The sequence below is a fragment of the Procambarus clarkii genome, chromosome 3 (genome assembly GCF_040958095.1).
Source record: "Procambarus clarkii isolate CNS0578487 chromosome 3, FALCON_Pclarkii_2.0, whole genome shotgun sequence".
In the NCBI taxonomy this organism is placed as follows: Eukaryota; Metazoa; Arthropoda; class Malacostraca; order Decapoda; family Cambaridae; genus Procambarus; species Procambarus clarkii.
In genome coordinates, this window is record NC_091152.1 from 31,895,914 (window position 1) to 31,923,163 (window position 27,250).

The window sequence follows — 27,250 nt, forward strand, 5'->3', positions numbered from 1 at the left end:
ATCCTGCCATCCGCACAGGCGCATGTCATTTTGAAAAAAAAAAATTTTTTTTTTTTTTTTGCTAATCTGTTAAGTTCTGTTCACTGATCACGGGAAAAATAAAAAAAAAATTCTATTGTTCTTACTTTTGTTGCAATAGAGCCGAGAAGCTCGGTGATGACGTCACAATCTGCATGTTCGCTCATGCAGTACACGCCCGGGAGGTGTTGCGCGCGGTCCTCAAACAGCCAGAGTTGCCACAAATATATTTTCGCGCTATTTATTTACAATGTCTAAGCGCATTTTATCTAATATTTTTTCACTAATTGTGTTTCAAATACTGTTTGAACATATTTTGTATCAATAATTGTTGCATATTTGAGTATACACAGGCGCACACAAATGTTTTCAATTACGGCAATATAATATGTCATTACAGTCTATTATATTGTATGTTCTGCTTATATTTGTATATATTTACACACACGCACACGCTATCTGCTTATATGTTTACATATTTACACACTCGCACACGCTATACACACTTTGAAGCACACTTAGAAGATTTCTAGACTGTGGTAGTCATTGAAGCAGTCGACAGCACATAATGGGATACCACACGTTTCGCACCATGTTTGCACAAGCTTCCGTTTCTTGTCTCTACGTGTCGTTGTTTTACACACCTGTGGGAACCGACCTGTGAGATTTATATTTATTTAATTTATATGAATTTATATTTACGTTAATTTATATACTTCGATAGCAATTTGTATAATGATAAGTGGACTGTATTTCTGCAATAATCTCTTAATCTCACAAATCGATCCTCTACACATTAGGGGGGGTTATTAAATTAATATATATGCAGCCAATCAAACTACAGAATTAACTACATACATTGAAGAGGTTCCTTATCTTATAGTACAGCAGGCTAGTCCACCAGGTATAACTAGGGTGTAGACACCAAATTATCCTCTTTGAGGTAGCTTCCATCACCCAGTAACTGGTGCACAAAATCTTCCTCCTCGTCTTGACCTGTCAAAAGGGCGCTAGCTGTAAAGCCAGATACCTATATATGACAAGCTATGTCAGAGAAAACACTATACATGGAACATTGAAGACCTGGCTTAATTACCTTTAGTTTGAGGCTTCCACGTGCTCTAACCGGATCACCCTATATCCTGACATTAATGGCCATAAATGAATGATAAACGGGTTTCGGATAGACACTTAACTTGAATTTGTAGACAGCGTGTTGAAAATGGTACACCTTTGGTTTCCATAACACTACGTCCAAGTAAAATTAACAGGAGCCGTATTTGCTCCCGTGTGCCTCTGGTCTAGTATCAACAATGGCTGTTTAACACTCCATACTATTGACGTTACTGGCCGACATTGTCCAGATATGATACGAGCCGAATTTGCTCCATACGTCTCGGAGGTGACACAACAATGGCTCCCTCCTTCCTCACTCTGACGCCTGGCTTACATTGTCCACATGTCAGAAAGTGATAGAAGGGTCACATTTACTCTACTTTAATATTGATAATTAAGTTAATTTATATAAGATGTTTTATGATGGTAAAGTCCAAAGACTAATGTATTTAAGAACAATTCCCAGCAGAATAGCTGGTGAATTATAATAGTATGTGGTGATGATATCCCGTTTTCTTTAGACGGTAATTCCACTACAAGTTACGTTTTCTATGGGTAACTTGTTTATACAACACAGCTATTATCTGTATGATTATTAAATGGTGTCGGATTTTCCGACAACACCAAGCAATCACGTTGGGCTATTGCACGCTTCACACCAGGTGGCAAATACTTAAGTTTGTGTGCTAGGAAGCCTTCAGTGTGAGCGAGGCGTGGAGTACCAGCATGCTGCAACAGTGGGTTTATGATGGGCCGCTGAATACCTGGGACATCTTTTGCAAACTTTCCTAATAACTGTATTGCAGCATCAAATACAAAGTCACGGAAAGTGGGCTTACGTCCAGTTCTCACAAGGTACATGTTGAAACAGTTCAGCATGCTCATGTCCACAAGATGGAAGAACACTTTTTTCGTCCACCTACATGTCTTCCGCACACACTCTGCAGTGCCAATCATCATGTCTGATTTATCAATCAACCGCTAGTTGATATTATAGTCTAAAACACAGTCTGGCTTATATAGTGGTGCGTTTGTTTTATGGCTCACTTTCCCACTGTTCACCATTGTTCCATCATGAATTGTTGTCAACAAGTTCACCTCTCTTTTGTCTTTCCACTGAACTGACAGAATGTTATCACTTTTCCCTTCTCTGACACTCACCAACTGCAATGTCGTTGTCAAACACAGGCATTTCCCTTCGTTGTGGCTTTACTGTACCAACCAATCCGGTTCTATTTTCTAGCAAGAACCGAGCTAGCAAGGGACTTGTATTGTAATTATCTGTGTATAAAATGTGTCCCTTGTTCATCCACGGAGCCATGATGGTCTTCACTACACTCCCCGAGAATCCATGTTCGTCGTTACCGGGAATGTCTACATCACTAGCCGAGTACAGAATCATGTGTAACACGTATCCTGTCTCACAATCACAAAGAACAAAAAATTTCAGGCCAAATCGGTTTCGTTTTGAGGGAATGTACTGTTTGAATGGAACACGTCCCTTGAAAAGTATGAGAGATTCATCAACCACCAGCTTCTGTGCTGGTACGTAAAAATCTCTGAATTTTCCAATAACATCGTTCATGTAGTGCCTCACTCGCCACAGTCTATCATCAGGTGTTCGGTCCTGAACACTTCCAAAATGTAGACACCTGAGGAGTATCTGAAACCTGTCTCGTGACATATATTTCCCGAATAAAGGTGTTGGTATTGTCTTGTCCTTGCTCCAATAGTCATTTATTGCATGTTTGTGACAGTGCTTCATCAACAAACAGAGTGCCAAAAACACATACATTTCCGCCACTGTGGTATTTTTCCAACGCTGCAGTCGTGAAAATTCTGTGATTTCCCTCTCAATCAGGTAAGCAGCATGCAGGTTCGTTTGGTGTACAATGTATTCCATGAGTGGTTCATCATAGAATGCTGTAAAATATTCCATCTCAGCCATGTCCTCACCTTGATTAGGGAAAAGGTTTGTAATCCCTACATCTTTATCGTCAAAGTGAGGAATATTAGGAATAAAATCGTCACCATCACTCCACTCAAGTACACCAGGCGTCCTGCGAGATGCAGAGGAAAGACGACGAGGAAGCGATGCATACCGGCGACCAGGAGCTGAATACCGTCTGCGAGAAGCACGGCGGCTACGTGCACGTGAGGTGGGTGCACGTGAGGTGGGTGCACGTGAACACAAGGGTCTTGGTCCCTCATGTGGTGCCATGCGGTGGCGCTTGGCTGGGCGAGATGCTGCTGACGCGACAATTTCTCGCCCAGTTACACCACTGGTACCAGCCACAGGCTCAATAAAACTTTGATCTGAGTCACTAAACCCAGAAAAGGAGTCGCCTCCCTCTGACTCGTCACCCTCAAACAGAAAATATCCACAGGAACTGTGAGGTCGTGGTAGAATTGGGGTAGAAAATGGGCGAGGAGGCATGGGAGAGCGTATAGGCCTCGCCATGGCATGGCGGTCATTCTCACTTTCACTGCTGCTGCTACTATCACCCGACAACTGTGTATAATCCTCATCGTTGTCTGAATCGTCAAACACACTTTCTTCACCTTCAGAGAATAATTCGTGGGCTATTTGCTCTGGGGTGAGGGACTGAGTGGTGCGTGCCCGTGAGGCGTTTGACCGTGCGCTCGCCATGGTGACTCGCTAAACTGAGGCCTCCCATGCCATCGGATCGTGAGCTGGATTTTTTTTCAAAATGGCCGCTGTTTACTAGAGCCCCTGGGCAGCGTATGGGACCCCCAGCTACACCGCGGGCCATTCAAATCGTGCGCGGTACCCATACACTTCATATGAAGTGAAGCGCAGTTGACTGGTAAAACGATTTACACTTCATATGAAGTGATGCGCACTTTAAGGGTTAACATCAGTAATAAAAATGATGGCAAGTTTCTTGGCCTATTCCTAGAAAAGAGACTCAACTTCAGCACCCACATTCAACACATAACTAAGAAAGTCTCTAAGACAGTTGGTATACTCTCCAAAATCAGATATTATGTTCCTAACTCTGCTCTCCTCTCACTATATTATGCACTAATCTACCCCTATCTTAATTATGGTATCTGTGCATGGGGGTCTACCACTGCAAACCACCTTAAGCCCATCATCACACAGCAAAAATCTGCTATCAGAATAATAACCAACCCTGGACAGATGTAATAAGACCCATTATCACCACACCAGAAATAAATATCTCTGATATCCCCAGGGTCAAACTTAATCTGTGTAAACACACTATGCAAATTAAGGGACCTAGTCTATGGAACTCACTCCCTAGTGAATTGAAAAGCTGTAAAACTTTTGCCTTATTTAAAAGCAAAACCAAAAAGTACCTAATTTCATCTTCTTAGTTTCCTACACTGAACTTTAAATTTGCTCTGTACCTAGTGTTACCCAATCTCCTAATTTTTATGTATTTAACCCAAACAACCTTATAATTGTGTTCATTGCTGTCTACATTTATGTGCTAGCCATATGCTGTATTGTGCCTACCAATTTTTGTCAACTACCATTCACGCTATCATTGCAATCAATCTGAGCTACCTATATGCTTTAATATACCTACAATTTTCTCTCATTTTTTTTTCTTGCCTTGTAATTATCATTTTTTTTTATAAATTTTGCAAGTATTTATCTACTTAAAATTTTCTTAGATTAAGGATATGCCCGAAACGCTAGGTGTACTAATGGCTTTACAAGATTGTAATTTCCATATTATGTATCCTCACAATCCCAATGTACCTTCTTGTATATGCATAAATAAATAAATAAATATATAAATAACATATATTTTTGGCATTTCTGGGGGGATCCCCTTCGGCTCCCCGGAGCTTACTAGATTGATATGCTAATGTCAGACTTTGGCACCAGTCATGTGTATGGAGTTCTGTGGGCCTACCAGGGACCACGAGCCAGAACCTGGCCCCCCTCAGAGAGGCATGGGGAGCAATGGCCTATAGAAATCCCCGTGTGGTTGGAAGCATTCTGTCTGCCATCGACCGGGTCAGGCACCCAGAAAGATAAGCATCCCAAAACAAACCCCTATTCTGGTGAAAATATTGGTACGAAAAGCCGAACAAGTGGATAAAACTCCCCTAAAAGAAATGAGCAAACGAGCATGACGTCAGAAGTCGCCGCGATGCTGTCTGCGCAGCTTCCCCCTCCCTGGGAGGGGGAAGGGGCCCCAGACCTCTGCGCCGGCTATCCACCCTTCAGTTCTAAGACTGATGCTAGAGGCGGAGGTCGTGTGCTTGGCTCCAGAGTTTCCAGCACTGTGCTTTGAGTATGGTGGCTTTCTTCCAGGGGTGCGAGAGCCAGGAGTAATTCTACAGTACTCAGGCTGCATGCGCCTAGGGTTATAATCCCTAGGTACCCTGTAAGTACTGCCCTTAGAGCTTGGGGGCCACCTTCCACAAGTTCCTTGGGGCCTACTTCTGCTGGGCCGTATTTGTGCTCGGTTTTTCGGCCACCCTTTGGGTGTTTGGGGGTTTTGTCTTCCTTGTTTACCTTAGGGTAAAAGGCAGTTTGGTGCGGGGCACAGGGCACTGCACAGCTTGTTTTCACCATTCACAGTGGCCAGCTGTGTTCATTGGGGTGCATTGTCCTCTTGTGGGGTTTTGTTTTTCTTTCTGTTTTTGCCTAGTGGTGGGGGGGGGGAGCTGCCTTGTATGCCCCTTTGTGCCTGACCTGTGCATGGTTCTTTTCCGGTGGTGCCTTCTGCTAGGTCCCCGTGAGTGTACACGTCCCTAGGGTTCAGCTTTTAGAAAGTTGTTTGGTATTTGTAGGTGCCGGTTAGCAGTACCCTGCCTGGGATTACCTGGGAGTGAGTTCTTAAACACTCAGGACTCTGGAAAACCCCCTAGGGGGTGCGTGGGTCCGATGGATGTGTCCCCGGAGTCCCACCTAGCTTCGTGCGAGTTCTAGGGCTGCTCGGTCCTCTTGACTCAAGGCGACCCTCATGGTTTTTGCCTCCGTCACGCTGCCTGTTGGGTCGGTGACACTTTCTACCCGGAGTCCTGAGATTACTGTTGCTTGCTGGTGACTCGGTTTACCCAATCTCACGATGATATTCTATTGGCACGGGTGGCACAGGCATTGCATGTGTGCTTTAGGTTGTTGCAACGTGCTAGGTTGGTTGCTCACCCAGATGCCCTGAGGCTGCCCCGTTTTGCCTATAGGGACCCGAACTTGGGGGTGGGGGTCGCTTCGTCCTTGGTTCAGTCCGCGCCCCCTCGTCCTTTCCCTGTTGTGATTTGTTCTGGTCCCTCCCCCCCTCCCCCCCTGCTTCCGGCTCCAAAGCATCTGAGAGTGTCGGAGTCAAGGCAGGGTTTAGATGGTCTTGAGTCTCGGGCAGTCTCGGGGATGCTACTTCTGGTGTGGCGACGGAGGCATTCGAGTCTGATCTCCCTGCCGAAGCCTCTGGGTCTGACCAGTGGGCCCCCTTTTGTTTGGCTTACTTGGCTGCGCCGGCCTTTTCTTTAGGGGCCAGTGCTCTGGGGGAATGACTCTGCCCCAGGTTCCAAGGAAGGAGATCCTGGGGCTGGGGAGGGGCTGACTTGGGGGCCTTGGGCCCCACTGGACCCTGCCTGGGTTTTTCTACCATCGGAGCGGGGCTTATTGTTACAAGGAATAGGGTTCACTTTTCTCCCCTCTGTATATGAGTTGGATTTGGTGTCTGCCCCTCCCCAGGTTTGGTTCCGTGTTCCCTCGGGTGCGTTGGTTCCGTCTTTCCGGAGGTTTTCGGCTTCCCGCATCCAACCGTCTACAGTGCTGGTAGCCCTGGCGGCTTACCTCCTGCGTGACCCGGATTATGCCTCGGTGATGGATCCGTCGTCTTTCAGGTTTGGAACTTCGTTATCTTTCTGGGTCTGTTACAGGGTTCCGGAGTCGTCCTGGCTGGCGGACTGTCCTGTGTTCACTTTGGAGGCTTGGCATTCTTTTTGTCGTTCCCGCACGCTTGAGTGACGCGAGGCTTCGACAGTGGTTCAGGTTTTCCTGGGGGTCGACCTTGAGCACCTCAATGAGTGCTTGTTTGCTCCTGCCCTTCCCCGGGATGTTGGTGTTCTACAGCTCCATGTGCAGGTTTCCTCCCTTTCGGCTGCGCAGGTAGCAGAGGATTTGCGTGCTCAGGCCTCTTGGCTTCGGCCTTAAGCTTCTTTTTCCCTCCTGGAGCTGTCTTTGAACTGGCTTGGGAAGAATGTGGGGGCGCTCGGGGCTGTTCCGGGGTCCAGTGCCTTGGGCTCGGTGGCTCGCGCGTCGGCTGCCTTGTTGAAGATGTTTGCGCCGATCTTGCGGGATGCGGTTTCCCTGTTTTACGCTTCCCAGCTCGCGTGTCGGCAGGCGGTGCTTGCCTCCTCTCAGGAATCAGCCTGGGCCCTGGCTCTTGGGTTGTCTTCGGCTTTTATGGCCTCTGCTTTTTGCTCCTTCGGCCATGTCACAGTATATTCAGGCTGCTTCGGCCAGTTGCCATCCCATGTCTGACTAGTTGGTTCTGTGGGGGTTGCGGGGGGGCCTTCCTGGAGGGGTCATGCCAGGGCTCGGGGTTCCGCTTGTCGTGGTGGGCCACAGGGTTCATTGCCCCTCCTCTCAGATGACTACGTTGTCCCCGGTTTTTCTCCTTTTGTAGCCAGATTCTTGGATGGAGTCTCTGGACCTCCGGGATGCTTATTGGCACGTCTCGATTCATCCGGGGTTCAGGGACTGGCTCGGTTTTGTTGTGGGGCGTCAAGGTTCCTGTTTTCGGTGTCTCTCGTTCGGGTTGAATCTGGCACCTCATGTGTTCACACTCCTTACATGGGTCATTGTGGCCCGTCTGTGTCTGTTAGGTGTTCGGGTGTTGGCCTACCTTGACGACTGGCTGGTCTGGGCTCCCAGTCGGTCCTTTTGTCTGCTAGCTAGCCAGGACTTGGTTCTTTCCCAGCTCGCCGGGTTCAGGTTCTTGATGAACTGAAGGAAGTCCCATCTGGTTCTCTCCCAGGTTCGGACATGGCTGGGTCTTGTGTGGGATTCTCGGATTGCTTCCTTGTCTCTAACTCCGAAATCTCTCCTGCGGCTGCGGTCTCGCTTGAGCCTGTTTCTGGGGTCACCCGGGTTGCTCGAGGGTTTGTACAGGAGCTTGAACTTCAAGATGTTGGTGTACCCACCGGGTCGGGTTTGGCTTCGACGGCTATTCTGGTTCCTTCGGGGGTGTCTCTTCCGCCTCTCTCGCGATCACTGGGTTCGTCCCCCAGGGACCTTGTGTCGGCCGCTGCGTCGCCGGCCTCCTCTTCGGGTTTTTCGGGGTTCAGTGCCTTGGCGCCTGCCCGAGCCCTGTCTCGATGTGTTTATGGACACATCGTCTCTCGCTGGGGATTTGTGGCCAGTGCTCACCAGGCCGGCCAGGGACAGTGGGGTCCGTCCTTTCGTCGACCCCACAGCACGGTGCGGGAGTTCGCGGCAGTGTGGTTTGCTTTTCGGAGGGTTCGGGTCACCCACGGGTCGACAATCTGGCTCTATTCAGACTGCTCTCTGGTGGTTCATTGCTTGAACTGAGTAAGGTTCGATGCGGTCCTTGGCTCTTTGAGGCTGGTCACTTCGGGTGACTTGTCTGCCGAGTTCTCGGGGTTTGGCTCTCCTGGCAGTTCACGTGTGGGGAGTGTCCAACGTCTTGGCCGATGGCCTGTCTCGTTTCATTTCCCTGTCCACGGAATGGACAACAGACGCTGCTTCCTTCCGTTGGCTTTGGCGGACGTTTGGACGCCTCGAGGTGGACCTCACCCACTTCGGTGGGTACAGGAACCCTTTACTTTTCTTATCAAAATTTTCTTAGCAAAATTTTCATCAGAATAGGGGTTTGTTTTGGGATGCTTACCTTTCTGGGTGCCTGACCCGGTCGATGGCAAACATAGAATGCTTCCAACCACACAGTGGTTTCTATAGGCCATTGCTCCCCATGCCTCTCTGAGGGGAGCCACGTTCTGGTTCGTGATCCCTGGTAGGCCCACTGAACTCCATACACACGACTGATGCCAAAGTCTGACATTAGCATATGAGCCCAGTAAGCTCCAGGGAGCCTCCGGGTCTCGCCTAGAAAATGGTGTTTCATTACATTCAACGCTGTTTTTTTAGGCGATACTGTGGTCACAAGCTGAACAGCAATGCTGTGAGCTCATGCTGTGTGTGCCAGCCTTGGTGGCTCAATCAGTACTGAGGCTTTCACACCCAGGAATGTTGCCCACGATTTTTATTTTTAAATGGCGTCTGTTTACAAGAGCCCTGAGGAAGGTGATGTGAACCCAATGTATCCGCAGACCGTTTAAACCTTGTGTAGTACTCCAAAACTATATATACAGTGATGCGCACTTTTGCGTCAGTTACTCGAAACGTCATATGTAGTTTTGCACAGTTTAAGGATTAATAATGTTCATAAATGTAACATTTGTTTACCAAATTGTTTGCGAGTGCTCTGTTAAATGCCACAATGAAAATGAAGAATTCATAATAAATGGATTTTTTATGAATATTTATACCAAGACTGATAGTTAGCTTATGGAAATCCAGGCCATTACATTATATTTGTGGCCTCCATTAATAGCCACATAGTTATGATTTTGATATGGAATTGTTCACTAATGATGGTTCTATCATGTGCCATGTTCAAAATGATAAATACATAACAAATAGATTGTGATTTTTGTTTAGTTTATAATGGATGTAAGATTTTGTTCTTTTGACATGGAGGTGCGAGACAGTCTTGGGCCGACATACAGAACAAATCGGCCTCGCCCTATATAGTTCCTTCAAATGAGGATACATTGTAATAAGATACATAGGTGTACTCCATTCCTTATTACTGTAGCATCATTTACAGATTTCTCCTAAATTAATGTTAATGTTTCTTCTTTCAGGAGGAGATTGAAAGAGCATTTAGGGAAGACTTCCCTACAAATGATTTCTGGACTGACGAAAACAATGTGGATATACTTCAGTGTATATTAGGTACGATTGTTAATATTTCCTGTTTATTTTCCTGTAATGTAATAGTGTGTCAAACTTTATACTGTAGTGTGAAATTCATGTATGAATTGAATGACTAAATTTAATGTAATTTAATGTAATGACTGCAGAAGACACTTCGAAGTGTTGATACTCTTGTTATTTTATGTAAAACACACATACATGTGTGTGTGTGTGTGTGTGTGTGTGTGTGTGTAATTACCCAAGTGTAGTTACAGTTTGATCTTGAGTGAGGGACATCCAGAAAAGCTAAATGGGTGGATGTAATTGTCATGTGGGATTGGTTCTTCTCATGTGCTCCATTACACCCATTCCTCATTGGGTATTCCAAAGTGTAAGGCAGCAGTTACGTTGCATAGGCATTTTTCTGTGTTACAATGTGCCAGGTTGTGTGTCCATTTGGAAACTCCGGAGCTGCCCCGCTGGGTTTTTAGCGACTCAGATTTGGAGGTGCTGGTAACCTCGACTGCAGTTGTCTCCACCTCCCTCTCTTCCTTCCCAGGTGGGTGTGGTTCCTCTTTCTCCTTCCTCCCTGTTTCAGGCTGAAGGTTTCGGAGTTGGGGCGGGGTTTAGCTCGGGATGAGACTCGGTTGGCTCCGGGGATTGCCCCTTCCGATGATGGCACGGAGGCAGTTGAGCCTCTTCTTCCTGCCGAGGCTTCTGAGTAGTCCCAGCCTACTCCCTTATTCAAGGCCTTTCCCTTGGACTCGGTCTTTTCTTCTCAGGAGGTGCATGTGGATGAGGGCACACATCCAAATCCCCACCCCCACTCAACCTGCCCATCAACTTACCCCATGTACCAGTCAGTCGCCAGCCTATCTATCCATCCATCCATCCACCCACACACCCAAACCCACCCTCTTCCCCCCTAAAATCCCCTAACACACATTTCTGGAGGTCACACATACTAAGTCTCCTTAATTCATAAATAAAAATGTGTATAACTAATAAACGGTAAGAAATAATTCATGTTTATAATTTTAATGTATAGTAATACAGTGAAACCTCTGTTTTCGAATGCCCCTCTTTTCGAATATTTCAGTTCTCGAGCTCAATTTCTTGGAAAAATTTGACTTGGTAGTTGAGGTTTGCCTCGGTGCTAGTAGTTTCTTTATACACCTACGGTTAGACCGAGTTTGTGGCTCGGGCGAAGTGTGCCTCGGTTTACCAGTGTGTCCTGCCCAGTGACGAGACAGCGCTTGAATTCTTTGTGAAGAATTGTATTGTTTTTGTGCTTTTCTGTGGAGAGCCCCTTCAGCTTCCCGGAGCTATAACGGGCGGATGTGTATATATTAGACTGGCAACAGTCAATCAATGGAGTTCTAGGCCTACCGGGAATCGGCGCCAGATCCCCCCCCCCCCTCCCACCGCATGAGGCACGAGGAGCAATGGCCTATAGACACCCCCATGCAATTGGAAGCAGGCTGTCTGCCATCTATCAGGTCAGGCACCCAGAAAGGTAGGAATTCCAAAGCAAACTACAGCTGGTTAAAAATTGCAAACCTAAAGTTGAACTAGCAAACAGAACTCCCCAATTGAAAACAAGCAAACAAGCATTACATCACCACAGCTGCCGCACCAGCTGGATTCTGGATTTTGCTGGATTCAATGAAGAAAGCATTGATATAACCAGTCTATACAACAAGTTGGTAAAATTAGATACTATAGTGAACTCTCGTGTAGAAAGAATTAGTAAATTGAAAGAAAGTAATGACCATTTAAATAGCTAAGTTGTATGTCTTGAGGGTTTAGTGAAAGACTTGTGCAAGGATAAGAATAAATTGGAAACAAATTGCAAAGCCATGGAAGAAGAAAATAAAATCTTAAAAATAGCTATGGAAGAAGTTAAAGTAAATTTAAACATAAATGACTACAATAGGTTAAGGAAATTCAACAGGAGAAGCAGCTTTTGTCAGCACAGATGGAGGAAGTTACACAGGGAATAGAACAGTGCAAGAAAGATATGCAACTCACCTATGCACAAGTGGCCAAGGAGAAGGAAAAAAATTGAAGAAGCAGTAAAGGAAGTCAAACACTGCAGTAACCAAGATCAAACAAACATTAGGCTGGAAGTGAGAAAAGAATTGGCATCTAACCCGAAGTTGGTGCAAAACACAATTGATCGGAGTAAGTCCCTGATAATTTTTGGCTGAAAAGAAAAGGAGATAACATCTAGGTCAGAAAGAGCTGTAGAAGAAGCAAAAGTAGTAGATAAAATTGTTGGCCTCATGGAAGGTCTTACAACCATTATAGAGAATGTGTGCGACTACAGGAGAATAGGCAGATATGTAAAAGGGAAAGATTGACCTTTGAGGATCACCCTAAATGATGCCAAACAGATGGAAGAAGTACTAAGGAATGCTAGAAAATTACAAAGTGATGAGGATGGGAAAGTGTGGTCGTTAAGACGAGATCTTTCAAAAGAAGATAGGGAGAAGCTGAAACTGAACCTCGCCGAGGCAAAACGTTTAAATGAGAGCAGGAATGAAGAAGAAATCAATTCTTTTTTCTACAAAGTGATAGGGGTAGGCAGACTAGTAAAGTGGTACATAAAGGCAAACCAACAAAATCATTAGAGGGGGGGGGGAATGAAAAATAAGAAGAGGGGGAACAAGTTCCTGAAGATTGCATACACCAACATAGATGGAGTAAGATCAAAGATACTGGAGTTAAGTGATGTAATACAGCTCTAGACACCAGACATTGTTGCACTCACGGAGACAAAACTTGGTGTTATTTTAAATGAGGTCATATTCCCAAGGGGCTACTCAATATGGAGACGGGACAGAAAAATTAGGAAAGGCGGTGGCGTTGCTGTGCTGGTGAAAGAACACCTAAAGGTGAAGGAAATAATGACTGCCAATCCACAAGAAGTTGACATAATAGCACTAGAAATCTGCCATGAGGATGATAAACTAATGATCATAAATGCATATAGTCCACCGCCAAGCAGCACATGGTCGACAGAGGAGCTAGATAGTAAACGAGAAGGTCTTATAACAATAATGAGAGATCATAGCGAGAGCGGATAATGATAGATCACGACTGTTGATAGTCAGCGACTTCAACATGAAATCCATAGACTGGGAAGCATATGAAGCTAAAACAGGAGATTTTTGGACCTGTAAATTTGTAGACCTCATCCTGGAAACATTCTTGTATCAACATGTTAAACAAGCTACGAGGATGAGGGAAGGGGACGTTCCCGCCATGCTAGATTTGATATTTACCAGGAAGGAGGAAGAAACATTTGACATTCAGTACCTTCCTCCCTTGGGTAAAAGTGACCATGTCGTTTTGGGAATAAAGTATGCATTGCATTATAATCTGGAAGAAAATAAGAAGGTTGATGCAGTTGAAAAACCTGACTTTAGGAGAGGACATTATGGCAACCTTAGAAAATTTTTTAGTGAGTATAATTGGACAGACTTGTTGCTAGGCAAGGAAGTGAATGAGATGTATGTCAAGTTTTGTGAAATATATGATAAAGGCACAAAAACATTTATACCAAAATAGAGATGCAGAACTAGGAAACAGGATTGGTTCAACAGAAATTACGAGAGGGCCAGAGACCAAAAGACACAAAAATGGAATCAATACAGGAAGAGGCCAAACCCCCAAACATACCAGCGATACAAAGATGCGAGAAACAACTACACGGCAGTGAGGAGAGAGGCAGAAAGAAATTTTGAAAAAGGGATTGCAGACAAATGTAAAACAGAACCAGGTCTATTCTATAAATTCATAAACAACAAATTGCAGGTAAAGGATAATATTCAGAGGTTGAAAATGGGAAATAGATTCAGGGAAAATTAAAAGGAAATGTGTGAAACATTAAATGAAAAGTTCCAAAGTGTGTTTGTACAAAATGAAATCTTCAGGGAACCAGACACAATAAGAATTCCAGAGAACAACATAGAGCACATGGAGGTGTCTAGAGACGAAGTGGAAAAAATGCTCAAGGAGCTAAATAAGAACAAAGCAGTTGGCCCAGATGGAGTTTCACCATGGGTTCTGAGAGAATGTGCACCTGAGCTCAGCATTCCACTTCAACTGATTTTTCAGGCATCCCTGTTTACAGGAGTTGTAGCTGATGTGTGGAAAAAGGCTAACATAGTTCCATTCTACAAAAGTGGAAGCAGGGAAGACCCCCTTAATTATAGACCTGGATCATTGACAAGTGTAATAGGCAAAATATTGGAAAAAATAATTAAAACTAAATGGGTAGAACACCTGGGGAGAAATGATATAATATCAGACAGACAGTATGGTTTTCGATCTGGAAGATCCTGTGTATCCTGTGTTTTTTAGGTCCAGATCATCTATCTGGACCTAAAAGAAAGGCTTTCGACAGAGTTCCACATAAGAGGTTGTTCTGGAAACTGGAAAATATTGGAGGGGTGACAGGTAAGTTTCTAACATGGATGAAAAATTTTTCTGACTGATAGAAAAATGAGGGCAGTGATCAGAGGCAATGTATCGGACTGGAGAAAAGTCACAAGTAGAGTACCACAGGGTTCAGTTCTTGCACCAGTGATGTTTATTGTCTACATAAATGATCTACCAGTTGGTATATACAGAATTATATGAACATGTTTGCTGATGATGCTAAGATAATAGGAAGAATAAGATTTAATATTTAAGATTTTAAGAATAAGATTTTAAATTTAGCAGTCTCCGTGGTGTAGTGGTAAGACACTCGCCTGGCGTTCCGCGAGCGCTATGTCATGGGTTCGTATCCTGGCCGGGGAGGATTTACTGGGCGCAATTCCTTAACTGTAGCCTCTGTTTAACGCAACAGTAAAATGTGTACTTGGATGAAAAAACGATTCTTCGCGGCAGGGGATCGTATTCCAGGGACCATAGGATTAAGGACTTGCCCGAAACGCTACGCGTACTAGTGGCTGTACAAGAATGTAACAACTCTTGTGTATATCTCAAAAAAAAAAAAAAAAAGAAACTTAGATGATTGTCATGCCCTTCAAGATGACTTGGACAAAATAAGTATATGGAGCACCACTTGGCAAATGGAATTTAATGTTAATAATTGTCATGTTATGGAATGTGGAATAGGAGAACATAGACCCCACACAACCTATATATTATGTGAGAAATCTTTAAAAAATTCTGATAAAGAAAGAGATCTAGGGGTGGTTCTAGATAGAACTATCACCTGAGGACCACATAAAGAATATTGTGCAAGGAGCCTATGCTATGCTTTCTAACTTCAGAATTGCATTTAAATACATGGATGGCGATATACTAAAGAAATTGTTCACAACTTTTGTTAGGCCAAAGCTAGAATATGCAGCGGTTGTGTGGATCCCATATCTTAAGAAGCACATCAACAAACTGGAAAAGGTGCAAAGACATGCTACTATGTAGCTCCCAGAACTGAAGGGCAAGAGCTACGAGTAGAGGTTAGAGGCATTAAATATGTCAAAACTAGAAGACAGAAGAAAGAGGTGATATGATCACTACATACAAAATAGTAACAGGAATTGATAGAATCGACAGGGAAGATTTCCTGAGACCTGGAACTTTAAAAACAAGAGGTCATAGATTTAAACTAGCTAAACACAGATGCCGAAGAAATATAAGAAAATTTACTTTCGCAAACAGAGTGGTAGACGGTTGGAACAAGTTAGGTGAGAAAGTGGTGGAGGCCAAGACCGTCAGTAGTGTCAAAGCATTATATGACAGAGTGCTGGGTAGACGGGACACCACGAGTGTAGCTCTCATCTTGTAACTACACTTAGGTAATTACTAGTCTGCGTAACCTCCCGCGCCAGCTAGCCAACCCCAGTTCAAGAGGCTGTTGTGTTGCTGACAGTTGATTTACTCTGGTTCCATCTTTTTGAGCAGTGTTGCATAGAGGCGGTGTTTTACTGCGTGGTTGTGCGCGAGCCAGGAGTAAATAAGAGTACTGGGGCTGCATGAACCTTAGGTAGGAGATAGTATTGTATCTGTCAGGGGCACAAAGTACAGTGCATCTGTCTGATATACGCATAGCGACTGGTTCTGTTCTCCTGGAGATGATGTGCTTTTGCGGGTTTTTTTGTTTTGTTTTGTTTCGCCTGGTGGGGAGGTCTGCTTGGTGTGGCTGTAGGACCCCTTATATAATTTTGGTGGCCCTCCACTAGGTCCCCATGATTGCACATGTCACAGGGGTTCAGCTTTTAGTTTTGTTTGCTTGTTAGCTCTTGAATAACCGGTTAGCAGTACCTTGCCTGGGCCTCCCTTTGCAATCAGCCTAAGGGGCCCTGGAAAGTCCCTTGGGGCTCATTGGTCTCACGGAGGAGACCCTTCGAGTCCCATCTCGCTTTGTGCATGTTTGAAGGTTGCTCTGTCCCCTTGTCTCAGGGTGACACTCACTGTCTTTGCCTCAGCCTTGCTGCCTGGTGGGTCAATGACACCTTTGACCCATAGTCCTACAAGTAGTGTTCCTTGCTTGTACTCCAATTCGCCCAGTCCACCGATATTGATATTTGGGTGCAGGCAGCTTCAGCGTTGTATGCGAGGTTTAGGTTGCTGCAATGCGCTAGGTTGGCTGCCTTTCTGGATGCCCTGCGGCTGCCCCCACTTTGGTTATGTAGACACGGACTTGAGGGTGTTAGTCACATCGACTTTGGTTTCATCCATGCCCCCTTGTCCTTCCCCTGCTGTGGTTTTTCCTGCTCCTACAGCTTAGTGTCATCTGTACTTTTGGTAACACAGATGTAATGGTGGCAACGATATAAGCAGCACCAAGAGGATTAAGTTGCCAGTTACTGGGTAACCGAGGTAGAGGCTAAGACTTCTGGGCCCAGAATTGGGAATGAGTGAACAGGTGGTGATGCCTTTAGCAACACACTGTGTGATGACTGAGGAGAGCCAACATCTATGTCAAGTTGTGAAAGTCGGTGCAGTACTGCGTGCGAGCGTGCACACAGCAAGTACTGTACAGTGTATATTTGTACTGTAAACTGGTATATTGACGAGAACCACCAGACTAAGTAATGTGTAATGAGAAGTCATAGTGAATTACAAATTACAGTACAGTATTGATTAATATAAATAATAAAATAAATAAATGTTTATTTAGGTAAGGTATATACAAGAGATTTTACAAAGATTGATGGAATTATAGATAGAGCTAGTACATAAAATGCCTAAAGCCACTACAGTATTACGCAAAACATTTCGGGCATGAAAAACATTAATGACTAAATCATAATACTAATTGAGTATAAAGAATAAAATGTGTTGAGAACAAATAAAAATAGAGATAAAAAAGGGGGGAACATGGCTGAAAAAGCAGCACAAATACAATTACAAGTTTTTATTACTTAAATTACCATTAAGTTTATATTACTTTAGAATTTTTATTCTACTTTTTCTTTGTAACCCAGGTTGCCTAGCCCAACCACCATTGTAACCCAGGTTGCCTAGCCCAACCACCATTGTAACCCAGGTTGCCTAGCCCAACCACCATTGTAACCCAGGTTGCCTAGCCCAACCACCATTGTAACCCAGGTTGCCTAGCCCAACCACCATTGTAACCCAGGTTGCCTAGCCCAACCACCATTGTAACCCAGGTTGCCTAGCCCAACCACCATTGTAACCCAGGTTGCCTAGCCCAACCACCATTGTAACCCAGGTTGCCTAGCCCAACCACCATTGTAACCCAGGTTGCCTAGCCCAACCACCATTGTAACCCAGGTTGCCTAGCCCAACCACCATTGTAACCCAGGTTGCCTAGCCCAACCACCATTGTAACCCAGGTTGCCTAGCCCAACCACCATTGTAACCCAGGTTGCCTAGCCCAACCACCATTGTAACCCAGGTTGCCTAGCCCAACCACCATTGTAACCCAGGTTGCCTAGCCCAACCACCATTGTAACCCAGGTTGCCTAGCCCAACCACCATTGTAACCCAGGTTGCCTAGCCCAACCACCATTGTAACCCAGGTTGCCTAGCCCAACCACCATTGTAACCCAGGTTGCCTAGCCCAACCACCATTGTAACCCAGGTTGCCTAGCCCAACCACCATTGTAACCCAGGTTGCCTAGCCCAACCACCATTGTAACCCAGGTTGCCTAGCCCAACCACCATTGTAACCCAGGTTGCCTAGCCCAACCACCATTGTAACCCAGGTTGCCTAGCCCAACCACCATTGTAACCCAGGTTGCCTAGCCCAACCACCATTGTAACCCAGGTTGCCTAGCCCAACCACCATTGTAACCCAGGTTGCCTAGCCCAACCACCATTGTAACCCAGGTTGCCTAGCCCAACCACCATTGTAACCCAGGTTGCCTAGCCCAACCACCATTGTAACCCAGGTTGCCTAGCCCAACCACCATTGCTCCACTGTGCTCTTTGCTTAGCCTGTGCAATTTTGATCATTAGTGCAAATAATTACCTACAGTGTACCTAAAAGTACTCTTAAGCAATCTACCTCATTTATGTGTATAGTTTTATATATATATATTTTCCATAGCTAGTTCTTTTATCATTGTCTTTTTGGCTTCTCTGTACAACAGCCCTCTTATGCAAATTATTATAGATCCAGACCATAACCTCTTATCTAGTATCTAAGACAATTAGCACTTTAATGATCAAAATTGCAGATATGACACAGCACATTAAATTATTAAATTAAATTAAATTAAATCTTTTATTCAGGTAAGGTACATACATACAAGGTAAGATACAAAGTTGATGGATTTATAGATAAAGCTAATACATACAATGCCTAAAGCCACTATTATGCAAAGCGTTTCGGGCAGGAAAAACATTAAAGACTAGAAAACTTAATACTAATTGAGTTTAAAGTTTAAAATGCTTTGAGAACAAATAAAAATAAAAATAAGAAAGGGGGGGGGGGGGAACATGGCTGAAAAAGCAGCACAAATACAATTACGTCGACAAACAGCGTTGTTTAAAAAACAGACATGGGTTGACAATAGAGGGGTAAGGTAGGTAACAGGGAATTTATTAGGTAGTGCTTCGTTTTTATCTTAAACTGGTTGAGAGAGGTACAGTCTTTAACATGGTTGGGAAGGTCATTCCACATTCTGGGTCCCTTGATTTGTAGAGCATTTCTAGTTTGATTAAGTCTTACTCTTGGAATATCAAAACTGCATTTGTTTCTGGTGTGGTGCTCATGGGTTCTGTTATAACCTTCAATGAAGCTTTTGAGGTCAGGATTGGCATTACAGTTCAGCATTTTATATATGTATAATACACATGAGAGAATGTGCAGCGACTTAATATCTAGCATATTCAGAGATTTGAGTAGGGGTACCAAGTGACGTCTGGGGCCAGAGTTGGATATTGTCCTAATAGCAGCTTTGTGTTGAGTAATTAGAGGACGTAAATGATTTTGGGTAGTAGAACCCCAAGCACAAATACCATAGTTGAGATATGGATAGATGAGGGAGTAACAGTCACAAGGGCAGGGCGTGGTACATAATATCTGATCTTAGAAAGAATGCCAACTGTTTTTGAAACTTTTTTTGATATATTTAGAATGTGTCCCTGGAAATTCAGCTTGTGGTCAATGAGAATGCCAAGGAATTTGCCATCTAATTTGTTACAAATTTGGGTATTGTTTATTTTGAGATTTATTTGATTAGAGGATTTATTGCCAAACAGAATATAGAAAGTTTTGTCAATGTTAAGGGTGAGTTTGTTGGCAGTTAGCCAAAGATGGAATTTATTTAGCTCAGTATTTACTGTGGCATTTAGAGCAAGGGGGGTCAGGACTGGAGTAAATGAAGGTTGTGTCGTCAGCAAATAGAATTGGTTTGAGGTGTTGGGAGGCATTTGGAAGGTCATAAATGTAGATGAGAAAGAGGAGAGGGCCAAGTATGCTGCCCTGAGGAACACCAGTGTTGATGGGTAGGGTGGGAGAAATTGAATTATTCACAGAAACATACTGGAGCCTGTCAGTAAGGTAGGATTTGAGGTATTGCAGGGAGTGTCCTCTAACTCCATAATGATGTAATTTAAGGGGCCATGGTACCCGAAAATCCGATGAAAAATGGAATATTTACGAAAAATTACGAAAAATACTACAACGTTCTGGCAACACTGTGGTCCAAACCGTTTAAGTAGAAGGTTTTGGTGGTTGACAGTGTCAATAGCCTTACGCATTATAGTTATTAACATTGATGTGATGTCATACAGAACAACAGTGATACAGGTAACAAACTACAAAGTATAGTGAACTCATTTGTGTGAAATAGGGGATAATATTGATAAAAAAAGTACTGTACATTAACAAATTTCTTAGTTTAAAAAGTGATAAATTTGGACATGGTTACAGTGGTTATTACTATTTACCCGAGGGCCAATACACTGGCATTGATGGAGACAGGAAGCCGGCAGCTTGTTACCTTACATTGTTCTTGAGGATTTTTTCAACTGAATTTTGAACTGAAGAAATGTCTTGGCATCACAACACCAGAAATAATCATCTCTTTGATATCCCCCAGTGTCAAACTTAATCTGTGTAAACACTATGCAAATAAAGGGACCTAGTATATGGAACTCACTCCCTACTGAATTGAAAAGCTGTCCAACTTTTGTCTTTTTCAAAAACAAAACCAAAAGTACCTAATTTCATCTTTATAGTTTCCTATCTAGTGATTGAAACTTGCGCTGTATCTAGTGCTACCCAATCCCCCAATCACTGATATCTGAACATTGTACATAGTTTTCATCACAGTCAGGCTCTTCTGTAATACTATCATGACTAAATAATACCAGTGACATATATTTTGACATTTTTAGGCGATGCTGTGGTCACAAGCTGAACAGTAGTGCTGTTAGCTCATGCTGCATGCACCAACCTTGGTTGCTCACTCAGTACTGAGGCCCGCACACCTGGGAATGTTGGCCACAATTTAAAAAATAATGGCATCTGTTTAGGAGAGCCCTGAGGAAGCTCATGTGAACCCCGTGTAGCCGTGGGAGTTTTGAATGGTACGCTAAACCTATGTGTATCCTCATTATATTATGCTCTAATCTATCCCTATCTAAATTATGGTATCTGTGCATGGGGGTCTATCACTGCAAACCACCTCAAGCCCATCATCACCCAGCAAAAATCTGCCATCAGAATAATAATAATTTCTGCTTTCAGACAACACTCGGCTCCCTTGTTTAAATCCCTTAACATGCTAAATATTAACTCCCTCTACACATTCTCTTGTGTCAGCTACATTTACAAAACCCTGTTCTTAAATGCAAACCATGCTCTGAAACTCTCCCTGGACAGATGTAATAGGACCCATTATCATCACACTAGAAATAAATATCTCTTTGACATCCCCAGGGTCAAACTTTATCTGTGTAAACACACTATGCAAATAAAGGGACCTAGTCTATGGAACTCACTCCCTAGCGAATTGAAAAGCTGTCAAACTTTTGCCTCATTCAAAAACAAAACTAATAAGCACCTAATTTCATCTTCGTAGTTTCCTACACTGAACTTTAAATTTGCTCTGTATCTAGTGTTACCCACTTTCCTAATCTTTATGTACTTAATCCAAACAACTCTATCATTGTGTTCATTGCTGTCTTCTTTTATGTGCTAGCCATATGCTGTATTGTGCCTACTAATTTTTGTTTAACTACCATTCAAGCTGTCATTGCAATCAATCTGAGCTACCTATGTGCTTTAAAATACCTACAATTTTCTCTCATCTTTTATTTTTTTCTTGCTATGTATCTGTTATCATTTATAAATTTTGCTAATATTTACCTACTTAAAATTTTCTTAGATTAAGGACCTGCCTGAAACGCTGTGTGTACTAGTGGCTTTAGAAGAATGTAATTACTATGCTATGTATCCTCACAATCCCAATGTACCTTCTTGTATATATATAAATAAATAAATAAATGAGAGCCCCGAGGCGCGTTGTGCACCACCCACCGAGATCATCTCATAAACCGAATGTACCTTGTATATACAATGGGGCCTCGACTTACGATGCTAATCCATTCCCAGAGACGGATCGTAAGTCGAAATATCGTAAGTCAGAGCAATTTTTCTCATAAGAAATAAAGGGAATTTGAATTAATCCGTTCCCCCACCCTCCAAAATATTGTACAAAATATTAACATACAAATACATTTTATACTAAATACAATGTTTTTTCTAACTACAATACAGTATCTAAGTTTATCTTACCTTTATGGAGGGCTCTTGATGGCATATGGAAAATGGTGATGAGGGGAGGAGAGTTGTTACTGTTTAGAAGAGGAGTCCCCTTCCATTATCACATCAGGCAGTTTTCTCAAAACTGCCTGATGAAAACATCAGTGATGTTTTCTCTGGGGTACTCTCTCTCCTACGTTTTGCCTGAATACCACTGGGACCTGGTTGTGGTTCAGTGCTTGTTTGTCTCACTACAAATTTGTCAAGACATTTGTTTTTCCCTTCGTTTTAACATTTATCTGTAATGATACATTACTTTAGCACCCATAATGTCTTTTTCTTAGCCAGTATGGTGGATATCGTTGACTGAGATTTCTTGTACTGCCTAGGCAGTACAACAACCCCCACACCATCTTCATATTTACGAATGATCTCTTGTTTCTGCTCTATGGTCATCCTTACATTGGATCTCATATGTTGAGCCTTACCACTGACTTTCCTGGGACTCATGGCATGATATATAATAATTAATGTTCAAAATGCAAAAAATCACCACAAAAGAGAAATTTCTTATAGGCGCGATCATCACTAAGCAGGCAGCTGTAGTAAACTGAGGCAAGTCGGCCGCGTGACCAGGAACCACGTGCTCGGTCGACCCGAACGTGTGCCAACAAATATCATAAGTCGACGACACCATCGGATGTCAAGTCGCATTTTTTGATGAAATTTACATCGTAACTCAAAATTATCGTAAGTAGGGGCAATCGTAAGTCGAGGTGCCACTGTAGTAGGTATATAAAAATAGGTGCATATTTGAATGGAACGTTGTCAAAATTTCAAGGAAAGGTGAAGAACTTTCGGAGATTACACCATATGTTGCTCTTAAGTTCAACAGATGGCGTGTTTTTCAAAATAAGCGTATTTTTTCTTGTCACAGGTGAGGCATGTATATAGTAGGCATATAAAAACACGCACCTATTCAAATGCAACGTTTTGTCAAAATTTTAAAGCAATTGGTAAAGTGGTTTCGAAGATTTCCCTCACGTGAAACAGTTTTTAAAAAACGCATGATTTTTTCCCGTCACAGACGTGATATCAACATTGTATGTATATAAAAACCCGCTCGGATGCGAATGGAACGTTGTGTGAAAATTTCAAAGCAATCGGTGAAGAACTTTCGGAGATTAGCGATTTTGAACAAACGAACATTTACATTTTTATTTATAGATATAACAAAATAGAGCATAACAACATAATTACTCATTATTATTTGAGTTATTATGTATTACTCGCCAATGCTATACAGACACCAGCTGTAGATCCAGTTTGTGGACACTTCTTTCTTCTATTCTTCTTCTTTTGTGTATCGGACAGGTGCTGGCATCTCTTTATTTTTGCATTATCCATCCGTTCCAGTTAATAGGAGGATTTCTCTTTATCAACAAAACTTTATTTTTATTCACTTAAAATCAATTTCTGAAAATATTTTGATGAAAGTTTCACGAAGCTGAAGCCAATACAGTGGTACCTTGGAACACGAGTGTCCCTGTATGCGAGTGTTTTGGAATACGAGCCGGATTTCCTCGGAAAATGTGTTCTCGGAAGGCGAGGGTTACCTCGGAACGCGAGTTTGTTGATACACGTTCAGGCCAACCTAGAGAGAGAGATAAAAGTTATTATATATCTTGCCATGGGTCTCAAGAAGGCCATTGATAAGGTTCAACCTAAGAAATCCTCCCCCCTCCCCCCTCCTCACCATCTTCCATACGCCTACAGCATTCAACAGCAAGGTAAGTAATAGCTTGAACATAGTTTTGTAGGTTTATTTAGATGAATTAGGTATAAAAATTTAGTTTGATGTAGGGTTTTTGGGGTAGTCGGGAACGGATTAATTCATTTCCCATTATTTCTTATGGGGAAATTAGCTTTGGAATAAGAGTTTTCGGAATACGAGCCACTCTGTGAGTACCAAATGTACTCACTAGAAAGAAGACGAGAGAGATATCAAATAATATACACCTGGAAGATACTGGAGGGCCAAGTACCAAATCTACACAGTAAAATAACAACGTACTGGAGTGAACGACATGGAAGAAAATGTAGAATAGAACCAATGAAGAGCAGAGGTGCCATAGGCACAATCAGAGAACACTGTATAAACATCAGAGGTCCGCGGTTGTTCAACGTCCTCCCAGCAAGCATAAGAAATATTGCCGGAACAACCGTGGACATTTTCAAGAGGAAACTAGATTTATTCCTCCAAGGAGTGCCGGACCAACCGGGCTGTGGTGGGTATGTGGGCCTGCGGGCCCGCTCCAAGCAACAGCCTGGTGGACCAAACTCTCACAAGTCGAGCCTGGCCTCGGGCCGGGCTTGGGGAGTAGAAGAACTCCCAGAACCCCATCAACCAGGTATCAACCAGGAGCCGTCTCCAGGAACGGATTAAACTCTTAAACCGAGGTACCCCCTGTAAGTTGAAGATTTGGTTAACATTTTTGAGTAATTTTTACATAATTCAAATATTTTTTTAATTATACCCCCATCAATGTCGCACATCATGTAACGTTTTGTGCAGTTTAACACTTTCGCGCTTTCGATTAGAGATAACTCGTCACTGGTTTTTCTTACGATTCCACATAACTGCCTACTTTTCTCGTCAATCGAAAAAATATTTCTATAAATTCCATTTTTTAACCGAAATGGATGGGGATACTCTCAGATTGTTCTCCATGAAATTCCCGTTCTCCCTCACCGAACACATGGCATCTCGGCCTACCCAGTCACGTGGTCGGCCCATTGTTTTGTTGACACGCCAAGTGCCCACACTGCGCTCCCCTCTCGCGGCAATCGTGACCCGTTTTACGCATTTATTTCCGTTCCGTTTCCGTTCTCGTGTACCTAAAACCCATTCAATACCTTCAACATGGATGCTGCACCAGGAACAAGCAGTGGAACGCAAAACAAAGGTAGGAAATCTAGGAAAGCAGAAGAGATCGCCAGGATTTTCGATCTGTATCGTGGGGTCAATCTCACTCCATCCAAGATTCCCGACGTTGTTGAAGCCTTTTCAGGGTCTTCTGATGATGATTTGGAGGCTGACGAACCGGAAAATGATGTTCTTTATGAGGTTTCCTCAAGTGATGAAGATATTTCGAGTGAGAGTGAGGATGAGAGTGATGAAGAAGCCCCAGCCCCGCCACGCGGTAACCGCACGTGTCCGGTACCAAAGAGGGCTAGGCTGGGTGATGAGTGGAATCGTAGCAATACTCCTCTCATCGTTGATGACTTTACTGCAACCCCTGCCCTAACAATTCCACTACCTGCTACTCCATTGCAGTTTTTACAATTATTTTTCACTAGAGCAGTGGTTGAATACTTAGCGTATGAAACAAATTTGCATGCCACACACGTCATACATCTCATGGCTGAGTCAGCAAGAAAAACGTGGAAACCAGTGTCGGTGAAAGAAATGGCCCGATATTTGGCCCTGTGCATACTGATGGGCATAGTGAAGATGCCTACAATGAGGATGTACTGGCAGACGAATCAGATGTGGCATTGTCGATTCTTCAACTTGTTTATGTCGTCTGCTCGGTTCCAACACATTTCTAAGTTCTTCCACATGTATAACAAAAAAGGCGTTCCAGTGAATAATAGTGACCGATTGATAAAAGTTAGACCACTAATGGACTATTTTTCAGAAAAATTTGAATCTGTATATATCCCCAAAAAAGAATCGAGTCTCGATGAGGGTACAATGGCTTGGCGAGGCCGCCTCTCTTTCAAGGTCTACAATCCCAACAAGCCTGATAAATATGGTGTAAAATTTTATATGTTGGCCGAAGGGAAATCAGGCTACATATATAAATTTGATGTGTATTGTGGAATTGGAAAAACGACAGTGAAAACCGTGATGGGGTTGATGGCGCCCCTAGTCAACAAGGGTTATCATTTGTACTGTATATGGATAACTACTATAACTCGGTAAGCCTAACAGAACAATTACGTGAAGTTGGTGTTTACACATGTGGCACACTTAGACTCCAACGTGGCGCCCCCAAGGATCTGCAACAAGTTGTAAAGGGTAAAATGGCAACCGACACGACCGTATACATGCGTAAGGATAACACCTTTGTTATAGTTTGGAAGGACAAGCGCCCCGTCTCTGTCATCACCAATATCCACAATGCCGACACTTACTCAAGCACAGCGCAGGAAACGCGTTCGTAAAGGTGACGGGAGAACTGGAGTAGAAATTGTGAAAATGAACAAACCCAAGGCCATAGTGGATTACAATAAGTTCATGAAAGGTGTTGATCATTTTGATCAAATGGTCAAATATTATGAGTTTGCAAGAAAAACCCACAAATGGACCAAGAAGATCACTTTCTATTTTCTGCAAATGGCCATGCACAATGCATACGCATTGTATAACCACTACTCAACAGATACAAAAAAACTAACACTATTAGAGTTTCACGCAGTAGGAATAAAAGCCTTATTGGCGTGGAACAGCAAGGAATGGCCAACAACAACAAGTATACCACATGTTCCCGACATAGATGCCAGCGCAGCTCCTGCTGACGCGGCAGTTTCAACACCTGGGCCATCTGGTGCGAGGCGTCCTCTGTTCACTTCAACACCTAAAGCCCACTCATCAACCACAAATTCTGAAATGGACATTGAGGACATAGAACCACTTGATGTTTCTGATTTCATAGAAGATTCTACTACAAGTTTGGTGGTTCCTGTAGAAGACAATATTCTTCCAGTGAATCCAAAAAATACAAGAATTATAGATTCAGAACAACGTCTCAACTACAAGTTGACGCATGAACTCGTGCACTTGGCTAAAAAAAAAAGATGCCGTGTTTGTTTCAAGTCTGGCAAAAGGAGGGACGTGATATATGGATGTAAAACTTGTGATGTGGCACTGTGCGCTGCGCCTTGCTACACAAGGTACC

General features: G+C 43.4%; 1 protein-coding gene across 6 annotated transcripts in view; it reads left to right on the top strand.

Moving 5' to 3' along the window:
- The window catches only part of LOC123749604 (uncharacterized), a 311,730-nt gene that overhangs the window by 33,141 nt on the left and 251,339 nt on the right, over positions 1-27,250 (top strand). For all 6 annotated transcript variants that reach the window (XR_011229461.1, XR_011229458.1, XM_069330114.1 and 3 more), the window contains exon 3: positions 10,033-10,123. Coding sequence is in view for 4 of the 6 variants with exons in the window: in XM_069330114.1 (XP_069186215.1) it covers positions 10,033-10,123 (91 nt within the window). In the remaining 2 variants the exon portion in view is untranslated. The remainder of the gene's footprint in view (positions 1-10,032; positions 10,124-27,250) is intronic.